The following is a 13,554-nucleotide window of genomic DNA, read 5'->3' as shown; positions in this document are numbered from 1 at the left end:
GAAACATAAGAGACGTGAGTGATTCCTGTGTCGGGAAGATCCCCTAGAGAAGGGAATGGCAACCCTCTCCAGTATTCTTGCCTGGAGAGTCCCGTGGGGGGGAGCCTGGTGGGCTGCAGTTCTTGGATCGCAAAAAGTCGGACATGACTGAAGCGACTTGGCACACGCGCAGTACCTTGTGCCGCACACTGGACTGTAGAGATGTTGCTGTCCCATTCTTGTGTAACCTAAAAGCAAACAGTTTTATGACTTTCATATTCAGAGTGTTGCTAAGAAACTGATTATAGCACCTGAAGAATTCCATCGGTATTTAATACTTGGAAAAATGTTTCAAGAGACCAAATACTTCACTTAATTAGAAAAGTATTATAAACAACCTTGTCCCTCATATATTCTTTCCTAATAAATTATCTGTAAATGATTTTTCTATCAATGTGTTTTTAAAAGGAATGCTCTTTTGAGCTTTAGGGAAAGTTTTTATTTGAATTCACTCTTTACCGTCTTTATAATAGTTCTTTTGCTTCCTGAAAATCAAAGCAGTTTAATCTTAATTTTTTTTTGCATTTATAATATCTGATAACAGATTTAAGACATTTCGGTTATTTTCATTTTTATGCCTTCACATATTTTATATAGAGATGCATTTATTTTCATACCTTCTTATTTGTCTCTGAGGCACAGAGGAATAGTGTTCCAGAATTACTTGCTTATGCCAACTCTTGTTGGTGATCTGAGATTTATAATTCAGCTTTCCTCTAAGGATTTTTGACAGTTGAGCACATTCTGCTGTATAGAAATGTACATGAATTTTCTTTTGGAATTAATTGGCTGGCAACTGAATTTTCTATTTTTAACTTTCTTGTTTCACAATGCTGCTTGGATTGCATTTTACAAGCAAACCACATGTCTTTACTCATTCTTTTCTTTATAAAATGTTATCTGTCTTCTTGTAAGGATCACACATTATAATATTATTTTTGTGATTCTGAAAGTAATATCTCTGAATTGTGATGGTGAAGAATGGTAAGTAAAATCATCCTGTCCAGAATGTTGCTTATGTATTAACCTCATGTTTCCTTCTTCATTTGAACACTCGTTCTCCTTTAGAAATTTACTTGTTTTTGCAATATTTCATCCTCCTTACTTGATAAGGAAACTCATATATTTTTCTCTCTCTAGATATGTACATTGAACATGCATCTCCATCTACATTTGATTTCATTTCTTTTGTACTTTTGATGATTTCTGGATCCACATTGGAAACAATATAGACCTAGCCATGCAAAATCCCATCTCTTAACTGCTTTGCTATCCTTTGCACTGCTGCTTATCTTGCATCTCCTATTGGTAACAGGAATGCCATGTTTATAATAAAAATTATTTCTCTCTTATGACTTTTGTCATTCTTTTTCATCTAAGCAGCGATCTGCCTTCTGATTCCCATGGAGTAATGGAAGTGGCCATTACTATACTCCTTCAAGTTCTAGAAGCTCCCAAATATTTTGAATTTTCTCTTATTTTTCTTATTAGGGTGCAGCATAGATGCCAAGCAAGTTGAAGAACAATCTGCAGCTGCAAGTGAAGAAGTACTTTTTCCTTTCTGTAGGGAACCAAGTTATTTTGAAATCCCTACAAAAGAATTTCAGCAACCATCACAAATAACAGAGAGCACTATTCATGAAATCCCAACAAAAGACACACCAAGTTCTCATACAACAGGTGCAGGGCATGCTTCATTTACCATTGAATTTGATGACAGTACCCCAGGGAAAGTAACTATTAGAGATCATGTGACAAAATTTACTTCTGATCAGCGCCACAAGTCAAAGAAGTCTTCTCCTGGAACTCAAGACCTGCCGGGGATTCAAACTGGAATGATGGCACCCGAAAACAAAGTAGCTGACTGGCTAGCACAGAACAACCCTCCTCAGATGGTATGGGAAAGAACAGAAGAGGATTCCAAAAGTATTAAAAGTGATGTTCCAGTTTACTTGAAAAGGTTGAAAGGTAACTTTTCAGAACTTCCTTTCTTATGGTTAACTTCAGTCTTCACAGTTACCAAACTATGATTAGAAAAATAATTATATGATATATAATTATTTTTATATCATATAAGCAGATAAGCATATAAGAAGCATATCATATAAGCATATAAGAAGCAGATATAAAGCTCCTGCTTCTGCTTTTTTGAAGGTTTATATTTGATCTTAAAGTTCAAAAGCCAGCCATTCTGCCCATATCCAACTTACTCATTCAGAGCAGTCTGCCTTCATTTTCTTGCCAAAACCAAATTAGTTTTGTAAATTTATATGTATGCCATAGAGACTTCCCTCGTGGCTCAGACGGTAAAGCGTCTGCCTATAATGCAGGAGAGCCAGGTTCGATCCCTGGGTCAGGAAGAACCCCTGGAGAAGGAAATGACAACCCACTCCAGTACTCTTGCCTGGAAAATATATGCCATTAAATATCCTTTTCCTGTGGAAATATTCATTCATTTCACCAGTGGAATTCCTTAGAAGACAGTTCTCATAATTTTCCTGATTTAAGGAAAATATATGTTTAATTCTATTCTCTACTGTGTGCTTCCTGTAAAATGTCAACATGTAGATTTTAAACGTTTTAAGTTACTGAATTATGGGCTTAGAGTTCTACTCTGGCAATATAGTCACATTGTTGGTGGAGTGTTTCAGACTGTTCTCAAGATACTCTAATCATGAAACAAATAGATATACTAGGACTTAATTGAATTAAGAATTCACTAGTGAAAATTGCAGTTAAAGGTTTATTTTTGAAATAATTATTAAATGTTTTATTAAAAGTACTTGACAAAAAATATTTTATTAAAATACATCAGAGTATCAACTAATCATTTTTCCCCCATTAGTTTTGCTAGTTAAATTTTAATTTAGAATTTGCTAAATACAGATTTATGTTACTATATCTTGATTTTATTTAACAAGCTTACTATAAGGGAAATGATTACATGTTAATCTGATCATTCTGTTACCATACAAAAAGTAAAAGAGCTTTAAAAGAATACTTGTTGAGCTGAGATTGTATATTACTTACCTTATATCTCTAGCCCTTTCCTGGGATTTGAGTATGTGATAGTTACTCAGTAATTTGAATAATCAATGAATGACTTCATTATCATTGACAAAACTGACCCTGGTTTAACCTGTACTTTATGGTTTGGGATTCTCTTCACCTAATGGAAGAAATACCTATTTCCTATTTGCTTCTAAGCCATTTCAAGATTGTGAGATGGTGTGATTACCTAATTCTTTGTCAGGGCCTATTACCATATTTAATTATAATCATAAGCAGTTAACCTGGCATACAAACTTTTGACATGTAATTGTTGTCTTTACTCCTACTAGATAATAACATACATAATTGAGACCTATATGTGTATTGATATGTATATAGGTTAAAGCTTACATATAAAAGCTACCCATTTGTAAATTGATCATTTTTTATGGATTGGATAAAATAAGACTGATATCCTAGTATAATGTAAAAAGTAGTATAAACTTTGAAAATTTAGAAATAACATGTTCTTTAGACCATCCTTAATAAATGTACACAAATGAGCTAAGAGATAAACCACCACTAAAAAATACCTTTATGGAACTTTCCTGACATTCCAGTGGTTAAGACTCTGCTTCCACTGCAGGAGGCACAGGTTTCACCCCTAGTTAGAGAACTAAGATCCTCCATGCCATGTGGTATGGCCAAAAAAAAAAAAAACCTTTACTACACCCTATTATTGTAACTGTAATTTTACTTATAATGACTATTTTCTGTTTTAGCTATTATTTTGATTCCTGTTAGAGGCATTGATATTCACATTCAGACTGTATTCATATATTATGTTAGATTTTTAAAATCCTTACCAGAAATTATACAAATTATTATTATCCCTCAGAGTTGATTTATAGGTAGATATACATTCTAGTATGTTGTCATTGCATAGAACCCTGCTTTTAAATTTGCCTTCAGGACATTTTACAAACCATCTAAGAAAATGTCTTTGTGAATATGCCTCATTTTTGATCCAAGATTTATCCATTTTATTTTTTCAGATGTATTTACAAATGACATTTTACTTTCCCCCAAAGTTAGAGCTGCCATCATCAGATAAAGATTTTCCACAATTTAAGAGATCAAAAGTATATACCTGGTCTCTAGATAAATATAAGTATAGCAAATAGAAACTATTTTACAATAATTAGATATTCAGCAACTGCTTAGATCAGTCAAAAACTTGAAAGTAGGCAAAACAAAACAACTTTGCTCCTGCAAGAGTGAAATGCACGTGCTTTGGGACAGTGAAGACAATAATGTACACAAAGTCCATACACTTTTACCCATTAGGAGAGTTGAAGCTTCTTTTGGCCACAGCTACTGATTAGTTACAGTCAATCTATCCTAAAAAATACTAGAAGAACTTCAACATATTAATGCATGATTAATGATAGAACAGAAAAAAATCTCAACAGTTCCTAATGATGTTTCTGTTAAATAAAAACAAAAATTGCAGTTTTTTCATCTGATCAGATGTGTTATCTTGTATAACACTGGGAAATGAAAAAGAATAATTTTCTACAAAGAAAATGGCTAATCTATAACCTTTTAACCTGTAACTTAAAAGATACTGAAAAGACCTGACACCAGATAAGCACCAAATTTTTATATGTTGTTACAAGAATTATCATATAAGTATGTCATAACATATGACTGTATGTTATATATGTGTTATATATAATTATGTTATAACATATAACTTGTTACAAGAAATAATACATAACTAACATGGACTCTATGGACATGAGTTTGAGTAAGTTCCAGGAGTTGGTGATGGACAGGGAAGCCTGGCATGTTGCCATCCATGGGGTCACACAGAGTCAGGCACAACTGAGCGACTGAACTGAACAAGAACTAAAGTCTGTAAAGATGGTGTTTTCATATTGTGTATGTGTGTAATATGGGTTATCTGGTCCCATTACACATGAAATATGGGAGTTCAGTTATTTACAGCTCTTACAAACTGGATTCCTTTTCAGTATATCCAGTGCAATATGAAATAGGTTGTACAATGTGCAATTTTCCTGAGTTTTGTATTTGAACTAGTGGTTTGTTTGCTTCTGCATTCCATCTGCCTATCCTTTATCCCTAGATTAATTATCAAGGCAGGAATTCCATTAATTAAACTAAACACTAATTTTTGTTTTTTTTCTTTTCGTATTGCATTTTCACTAGTTGCTAATTTGAAGGAAGATTTTCAGATTTAGTTCTGGAAGTATTGAAATACACCTGGTTGACTAGATTCATTTAAGCTTTCTTCTAAAGAACTATCTTTTAAGCCCTCATTTGTGACTCAGTCTAAAACACCCATAGAATAACTCAACTTTCCATTAAATTCATGCTATAAGAATATAATAATTGTCATTTGATTATTTCCTCAAGTGTGCTTATTGTTTACATGATAAGAATTCTAAATCAGTGAAAAATCAAGTAGTTTTCATAAAGTTTCACACTTAATCCTTAACAGAGCTATGAAGAGTAACAAAAAGCCTCTGTTAGGAAGCTGATATTTTCAAAATTCAACTGCATTATTCTATCTTGACTCTATATGCTTAATGGAGAAAACATATTTTTGTCTCGTTATATTTAGCAACATGCCATTTGTCTGGTAGGTTTATATAGGATTTCATAGTCTATGCTTTTTCCATGCTAGACCTTTTAGCATGCTTTATTTAACTCGTTGAAGCCACCAGAGTTGAAATGAGCACACATACAAAATCGCAAAAATTACCATAGCTAGAAAGATGTTTGTAAAGAATTGTACAGTAATTGGTGGAAACTGCAAATTTGCATTTTTAAATATTAAAAAAGGAAAGGAATGCTGTACTTTTGAAAGTTTTGAACATCACTGAAATTAACGATTCATCACACTTTTTTATTGCATTTGCATTCTCTTTTCCTGGTGTAACGATAAGCATTTCGGTGGGATCACACTTTTTTCTGTCTTTTCCTTTCTAATGCTAAAGATAAATTTTTGATTGTTTAAATAAGGTATAAGATTTAAAGGCAGGATTAATATTTAATGTTACAAATATAGACTATCACAAATGTTGTAGCACTGCTTATCTTTTAAGGCATTGATGAACCATTATAAAGTTAAAATTTGGAGAAAGAAAAGTAATCCTATTCAAGTGTTTATAAAGGACTCATTGTTGGTTGATGAAATTTGAATGTAAGCATTGCAATTGAGGGAAGTTTGCAGAGCCTGTTACTGAAAAGAACATATGACTTTGGATTGAAAGGGGGGAGGGGCAGAACAAGCAGCACTTTTGTATATGCTTTGATTTTCTACATAGGATTTTTTCCCTTCTCTATTATGCGGTTTCTTTTCTGTGTCCAGGAAACAAACATGATGATGGTACACAAAGCGACTCAGAAAATGCTGGGGCTCACAGGCGCTGTAGCAAGCGTGCAACTCTTGAGGAACACTTAAGGCGACACCATTCAGAACAGAAAAAACTACAGAAGGCCCAGGCTACTGAAAAGCATCAAGACCAAGCTGTTGTAAGTCAAACTGCTTTTATGATTGCATTCTTTGATGAAGACAATCCCAGAAAAAGAAGGTCATATTCTTTCTCTCAGAGTACGGGAATCTTGTGTCAGGAAACTACTCATTCAGCACCACATACAAAACTTGAAAAAACAAAATCTCCAGCAGCAGATGCCAAAGTGGTTTCTTTGTCTTTACAGACTAGCTCTGCGCACCACAGAGGGGGGCATGGTGTTCCACATGGGAAATTGTTAAAACAGAAATCAGAGGAGCCATCGGTGTCAATTCCCTTCCTACAAACTGCATTATTAAGAAGTTCAGGGAGTCTTGGGCACAGACCAAGCCAGGAGATGGATAAAATGTTAAAAAATCAAGCTACTTCCGCTGCTTCTGAAAAGGATAATGATGATGACCAAAGTGACAAGGGTACTTATACCATTGAGTTAGAGAATCCCAACAGTGAGGAAGTGGAAGCAAGAAAAATGATTGACAAGGTAAATAATTGGTATTAGTTTTCTCGTGCTATATTTAACTGTTGGAAATTATTAGAGGATATAAAATGTTTTCATGTAGTTAGTATATTAAAACTTTAGGATTTTATTAGGGAACTGAAAACCTAACAATAAGACCAAAATACTTTCTGGTTTTGTTCTGCTGTATTCTGAATTTGCTTGAGTTTCATATGTAAAGTTCTGTACATATAAGCTGTTTGGACCTGTTAAAGTTTTAATAATTTAAGATTGACTTTTTAAATGCTACATCTTGACCATGCTCACTTTGCATTTAAAAACTAAAAATCAAAGAAAACCAGATTACTGTTGATTCCATTAATATAAACATGAGCTTCAATTGAAAATAGTTAAAGTTTTCCTGCCTACTAATTTTATTTTGGAAGCAGATGAAAATACATGTTTAATCCATTTTATTCTTTCTCCTTAGTTTCTCCTCTTAATTTCTATTCACTGCTGTCTGTGGTGATAGAAAAGAAATGTATAAAAACAAAATCAGCATGTTTATGATACTCTGAGTTTAACCAAGGGTATACCTAGTTATGATAATAATTTACATTACAGATTTTATTTTTGATGTATTTGATTAAGGTGTATAATGATTGTTGTATGGTTTAAAAAGTAGTTTTGCCCCCAGTAATGAAAGATTGACTTTAGAATCTGCTGTATATTTGATCCCCTGGAAGACAGAAACATAAATTTGGCTAAGCATTAATCTCTTGTTTCAGTTCTTGTTACTTAGCATGTGAGCAGCATTAGCATCACTAGATAGCCTGTTAGAAATACAAAATCTCCAGCCCATCTTAAACATAGTGAAAAGGAATCTGCTTTAAAAGTAGGGCTCATATGCAGATTAACATTTGAGATACACTAGTTCAGATGATGAGCTTAAACAGTGGTCTTTTAGAGAATAGACAGGGTAACCCTTTGGGAAGCAGGAAATTATTGGGACTTATATTTACTTTTAATTTCATAGTTTTTATTTCTGTTTAAGAGTGTGTTCTATGGTATATACAGTCTATTACTACATTGGTATGTGTGTATATATATATATATATAATTTCTAACATCCATTTATTGAGGGGCAAATGCTCAGAATTGTTCAGTGTTGGGGTATAGAACTCCAGACTTCCGGAAACCCATTAGTTTAGGAAATAGATATTATGATAGTTGTTAATAAGAGAAATAAATTTTTAAAAAAAGAGAAATAAAGTTTTAAAAAATTAACAAACATAAAGTAATATTTCTAATAATAGTAAAGGAAAGCTAAGAACACAGTTGTAGCAATAGAAAATGACTCAGTCATTTCTAATTATTTTCATCACTGGGAATCAATAATGACATTACTTTCAGATTAAAGTTAGTATATTTCTATTTAAGATACTGTCAAGTAGAAAACAAAAGGATAGGTTTTGAAAAAAACCTAATTTTTAAAATACAGATTAATTTTATTCTAGTATAGTTTTGTTTGATTTATGTATATTTCACTTACAGTTTATTGATGTTTCTCTATTAAAAGATCTTTCAGTGAGAGATTATATTGTAGTAGTTTAAAAACATGAACACTTATAGGCAGACAGATCTATACTAGCTGTACCAGATATAAGTACACTGAGTGAACACTAGATTGCAGAAAGAATTCAATAAAATATATGAGGCTTATTATTATAATGCTATCTTATGATAAAAGGTCTATGAGGAGTTTCCATGTATGAATCTCTACACTAGGTTTTGATAAATCCTGAAAAGTTCCTCAGCATTGAAAAGGTCAAATCTGAAACTCAAATGGAAGTTAAAGTGCAAGGAAATAGCCTGGCCACAACAACAGAAAGTCAAGAAGGAAGTCCCTGTTGGCAGTTGAGACTCTTGAAAAGTAAACTGCTGGATGAAGAGGACCACAAAACCTGGTGTATACCTGCTGTCCATAATAAGCATCCTTTTTTTCATTTTCAAAAAGAGTCCCAATCTCAGTGACAAAGTATATGGTTACACTATGGATAAAGAAAGCCAAGAATCTAAAGCAGGATTCATTTAAGGGAATAATGTCAGAATGTGACTGAGTAGATAATTCAGTCATTCTTAGTTTGTATAAACCAGAAAACAAAGCTAAGGCCATAATTGTAGGGGAAAACAGGAGTCACTACATTATGTTGTGAATGCCAAAGAAAAAGTGCTGAGATTCTACTGGCTGTGGTTAAAGCTAGAGGTCAGATTCAGGCTAACTAAAGTCAGGCTCTGGGGAAACAAATGTCTGAAGAAAATGAAGTAACCTGTGAGCATGAAGAAAACAAAGACCCAAAATAGTCAGAATCAGGGCGTAAGAAGGACTTTGGGAGGATGGGAGGAGATTCAGACATCATATCAAGTTGCTCGGGAAAGCTTTGTCATCCGTTTTCTCCCTTTTAAAGTTGGGGTGTGTGGGATGGAAGTGGGGACTATCAGCTGTTGTCCCTCGGAATTTAATTGTTATTTGGGCCTGAAAACTTCAGTGTGGTTTCTTTCCTTTTTTACTCCCTCATTTGAGAGCTGGTTTCTTTCATTAATTTTTTTCTCAACCTTTATTCAGCATCTGCCATGTGCCCAGCTTTGTGTTAGGAGAGAGAGAGATTGAAATGGAAAAGACAGAGTTCTTCCCCTCAAGAACTAAGTTATATGGAGGCATGGAAATATACAAGTGAAAACATATGCATTAAAAATAGTATGGTGGATGCTTTGATGAGCAAACTGTTCAAGTAAGGGTACCAATAGCTTCCATGAGGAGATCTCAGGTTAAATATCTTTTCCTCAGAGAAGTCTTTAACTGTCCAATCTAAGGAAACACCCCTCTCCTCCCCTGTACTATCAAATCAGCTTGTTTTGTTTTAATCATAAGCTCTATCAGCATTTGATAGTTTCCTGTTTATTTATTTGCCTCTCTGCTCCCCTATAATACACACACAAACACACACATGTGCAAGAATATAAACCCCATGACTATAGGAACCTAGTGCCTGGCATATAAAATGTCCTCAGTAAATACCGAATTTAATTGCCGACCAAGCTCGTTTTGAAACGTACAGGATTAATCCCATAATAGGCATGGGGTCGCTAAGAGTCGAACACGACTGAGCGACTTCACTTTCACTTTTCACTTTCATGCATTGGAGAAGGAAATGGCAACCCACTCCAGTACTCTTGCCTGGAAAATCCCATGGACGGAGGAGCCTGGTAGGCTGCAGTCCATGGGGTTGCTAAGAGTCGGACACAACTGAGCGACTTCACTTTCACTTTTCACTTTCACGCATTGGAGAAGGAAATGGCAACCCACTCCAGTGTTCTTGCCTGGAGAATCCCAGGGACGGGGGAGCCTGGTGGGCTACCGTCTATGGGGTTGCACAGAGTCGGACACGACTTAGCAGCAGGCATGGTCAAGGAGAGTTTTTCAAAAATATGGAGCAATCTTTTCAAAAGCCCAGGAGGGTAGAGGCCTTGTTCAGAGGACCGCAGTTACTTTCAGAGAGATGAGATTGGACTAGACATTGATGGCCTCTCCATATTGTATTAAGGACTTTAATGTTTTTGTTTTAATGCTGAATGCAGTTGTGAATCATTGAACACTTTTAAATCTGGCAATGACATGCAAATCATTGTCATAAGTGTAAAGAATGGATTGAAACTTGGAAAGGCTGGAAGCAGAGAAGGTGATTAAAAAGCTACTGACATGTCCAGTAGTCAGTTAAATATAAATGTCTGGATCTTAGGTAAGAGATCTGGGCTAAAATAACATTTCTGGAATTACAAGAGGGTAGCTGTGAATGCAAAATAAAGATGAGATCACCTGGAAAGAGTGTATAAAAGTGAAAAAAGGCAAAGTATGAAATTCTTAGCAACACCAGTATAGGTGGACAAAGGAATAAGAGTGAATAAAGGAGGATCAAACATAGGACTAAGAGAAAATAAAAAGAACAGTAGCACCTTGGAATCAAAGACAGAATAATAAAAGTGAGTAAGCAGCAGTTTCACATGATACACTGACATTAAATATGCTAAGCACTAGAATGCCTTTTCAGTTTTTCCCCAAAGTACATTGTATTTCTGCGTCTAGAGACGATAAGCAGAACATATACTTGCCTTGCAACTCAGGAGAAGTTGCATACTGTTAAAGTAGGATCTCTTTAAAGAGATGATCAAGCTATTATGCCATTATCTTTTTCTGTGTCGTTGTACTGTTATGTAATTCAAGGGCACTGAGATATCTCTGCCCCAACCTCCAAGTTACGGGATTACAGCATTTTGGTTTATACTTCTGTGTTGTGTGTTTGTCAGTACATAAAACTTATTGTATGCTCTGTCCCCAAATTTACTTTTTATAATATTAATGCATGTCTGTTATTCATAAAGAACTCTTAAGTTTTACATCTAAGCTTACATGGAGATGTGCTATAATAAGAAAGTGCTGTTAACTGCCTGGATTAAAGGTAATTATCTTCCGCTGCAATGATAGCCTCCCCTAGACCTCCCTCCTTTGACTTCCCTATAATAACCTAGAGAACCCATCATAGTACCAGTTTCTTTTCCCGACTCCTTCGTCCAAAACACTGCTAAGGGAAGAGAAGGATACTGTCAGGGCTACTTCATAGACTTTAAGCTAAATGAGAAAGACGTAGTGAAAACAGAAAGCCAAATATTAAATGAAAAAAAAATACTGGTCTTTGTAGAGGTCTTGAGATTCTTTTGAAAAAAGTATTTTTCTTCTCCACAAATTTCATACCATAGACCAGTTCTACCAGATACTTCTTTCCTGAGTTTTGATTCCCCCAGTGCCTCTTATTAGCATATTCTCTCCCTTCCTGGGGTCTCGTATCTATCAGTGCTTATTCTGTAGGCAACAAGTGGTAGGGAAGAATCCAGAACCAGGAGAACTATACAGGACTGGAAACACAAAATGAGGAACATCGACAGCAGTGAGACATCCCAAAGGAAGTCAGTGCTGAGAACTTGGATCCAGGTATAAGCAATTTGGAATGAAGATATTCCAAACTCTCTGACATTCACAGCAGGATTCTAGACTAGGTTCGAGTCAGAGTCAGGGAACTTGATAAAGCAGAGTCAAAATCTAGGTAAAGAGAGCCTGTTAAAACACAGAGGAGGGAGGTATGTGCAGAGTCCACTCATATACCCAGTCAGGTATCTGGGAACTAAAGGAAAAGAGATCAGATAAGAGCCTTGAGTAGTAGAAGAGGACCTTGATAATAGAGGCTGCATTTGGAATTTGACTTAATATTTTTTTTTCTAATTCCTATCAATCCAGAAATAATGTGAGTTAATATAAGGGCTGAAGCAAAGTGGTTAAGTGGTTCTTAACAGGTAAATTCTGACAGCTTGATTTTTTTTCTTTTATGTTAATCTTCTTTCCTGCTGTCTCTTCACTGAACAATTTAAAAAAAATTTTTGTATCAGGAGAATTCAGTTTTGGTCACTCTGTTGATGCTCCTCTCCCCTTTTTAACACTCCATGTCCTTCTTAGGTACAGGAAACTCTTTACTGCTGTATTAATCCCCAAAGCTTCATAAGGAAACCCTCACATTTTTTTCAGTTAAAAGTTTAAAATTTATTAGGTTTGCCCTGATTTTCCTTTTTCTACTATTGTAAGAGATCTTACTTATTTTCCTGGTTTTTAGGGGCTTTTCACTTACTGTGCCCTAGTCTAATAAGCTCTTCCCTGTGTGGTTTTTTGGTTTAGTTTTGCATGCCTACCTCCTTATAATTTACTTTCAGAGGCTTTCTTTAACCACTCTATCTATAAAATAGCCCCAGCATTACCCTCTTATAATACTACTGTGATTTCTTTATAGAACTTACCTCTAGCTAGTTTATTCTCTCTATCCTTTCTAGAATGATCTCATTTGTATTCATCACGTTTGTATTTCTTGTGCCTAGAACAGTTCCTGGTATGTAGTAGACACTCAGTAATTATCTTTTGAATGGGTAAATGAGAAAGAAAAAATATTGACTTGATTTTTATGTTTATCTATTTATATGTGGTTAGCTATGTATTAGCTAATTTATTTCAGTGAATTTATAGATTGATTAAATGCAATGAGGTCTCTACAAAGAGATTTTCCTATATTTTATGTACTGAAATTTGTTTATATCTTGATTCCAAAATAACTTGTTAAAATGTGTAATTTAAAACCTGTGTTTTGTAAGTTTTTCTTTGTAATAAGAAATATGAAAGCTGCAAAAGACTTGGTTGCATCAGAAGAAATGTGTAAGTTTCAGGGGGATTGCTTTGATTAATAGAAATCTAGAAATACTTTTCAGTTTCTATTAATACCCACTTAAGCACTTAATGCTTAAAAATCTGTTTGGCAAAGAAAGCATAAGATGGTAATTGATGAGCCCTCAGCAAGATTTAGGCATGAAAGAAAAGAATGCAGGACAATAAATTAAGCCATAAAAAGGAGAGAAACTGGACATTTTAACTGT

General features: G+C 34.6%; 1 protein-coding gene across 30 annotated transcripts in view; it reads left to right on the top strand.

The window, feature by feature from the left end:
- CEP170 (centrosomal protein 170) overlaps nt 1-13,554 on the top strand; it is a 132,436-nt gene that overhangs the window by 75,530 nt on the left and 43,352 nt on the right. For 18 of the 30 annotated variants that reach the window (XM_086344864.1, XM_086344858.1, XM_086344859.1 and 15 more), the window contains 3 exons: nt 1,531-2,007; nt 6,428-6,591; nt 6,778-7,071. In XM_086344864.1, coding sequence (XP_086200990.1) covers nt 1,531-2,007; nt 6,428-6,591; nt 6,778-7,071 — 935 coding nt within the window. Of the gene's footprint in view, nt 1-1,530; nt 2,008-6,427; nt 7,072-13,554 lie in introns of all 30 variants that reach the window. The other 12 variants (XM_086344868.1, XM_086344866.1, XM_086344865.1 and 9 more) reach the window with 4 other exon arrangements.

The sequence above is a fragment of the Bos grunniens genome, chromosome 16 (genome assembly GCF_055505025.1).
Source record: "Bos grunniens cultivar Pamir isolate PY7600 chromosome 16, Bosgru_T2T1.0, whole genome shotgun sequence".
In the NCBI taxonomy this organism is placed as follows: Eukaryota; Metazoa; Chordata; class Mammalia; order Artiodactyla; family Bovidae; genus Bos; species Bos grunniens.
The sequence above is the reverse complement of the archived record's forward strand: the minus strand, read 5'-3'. Positions and strand labels throughout refer to the sequence as shown.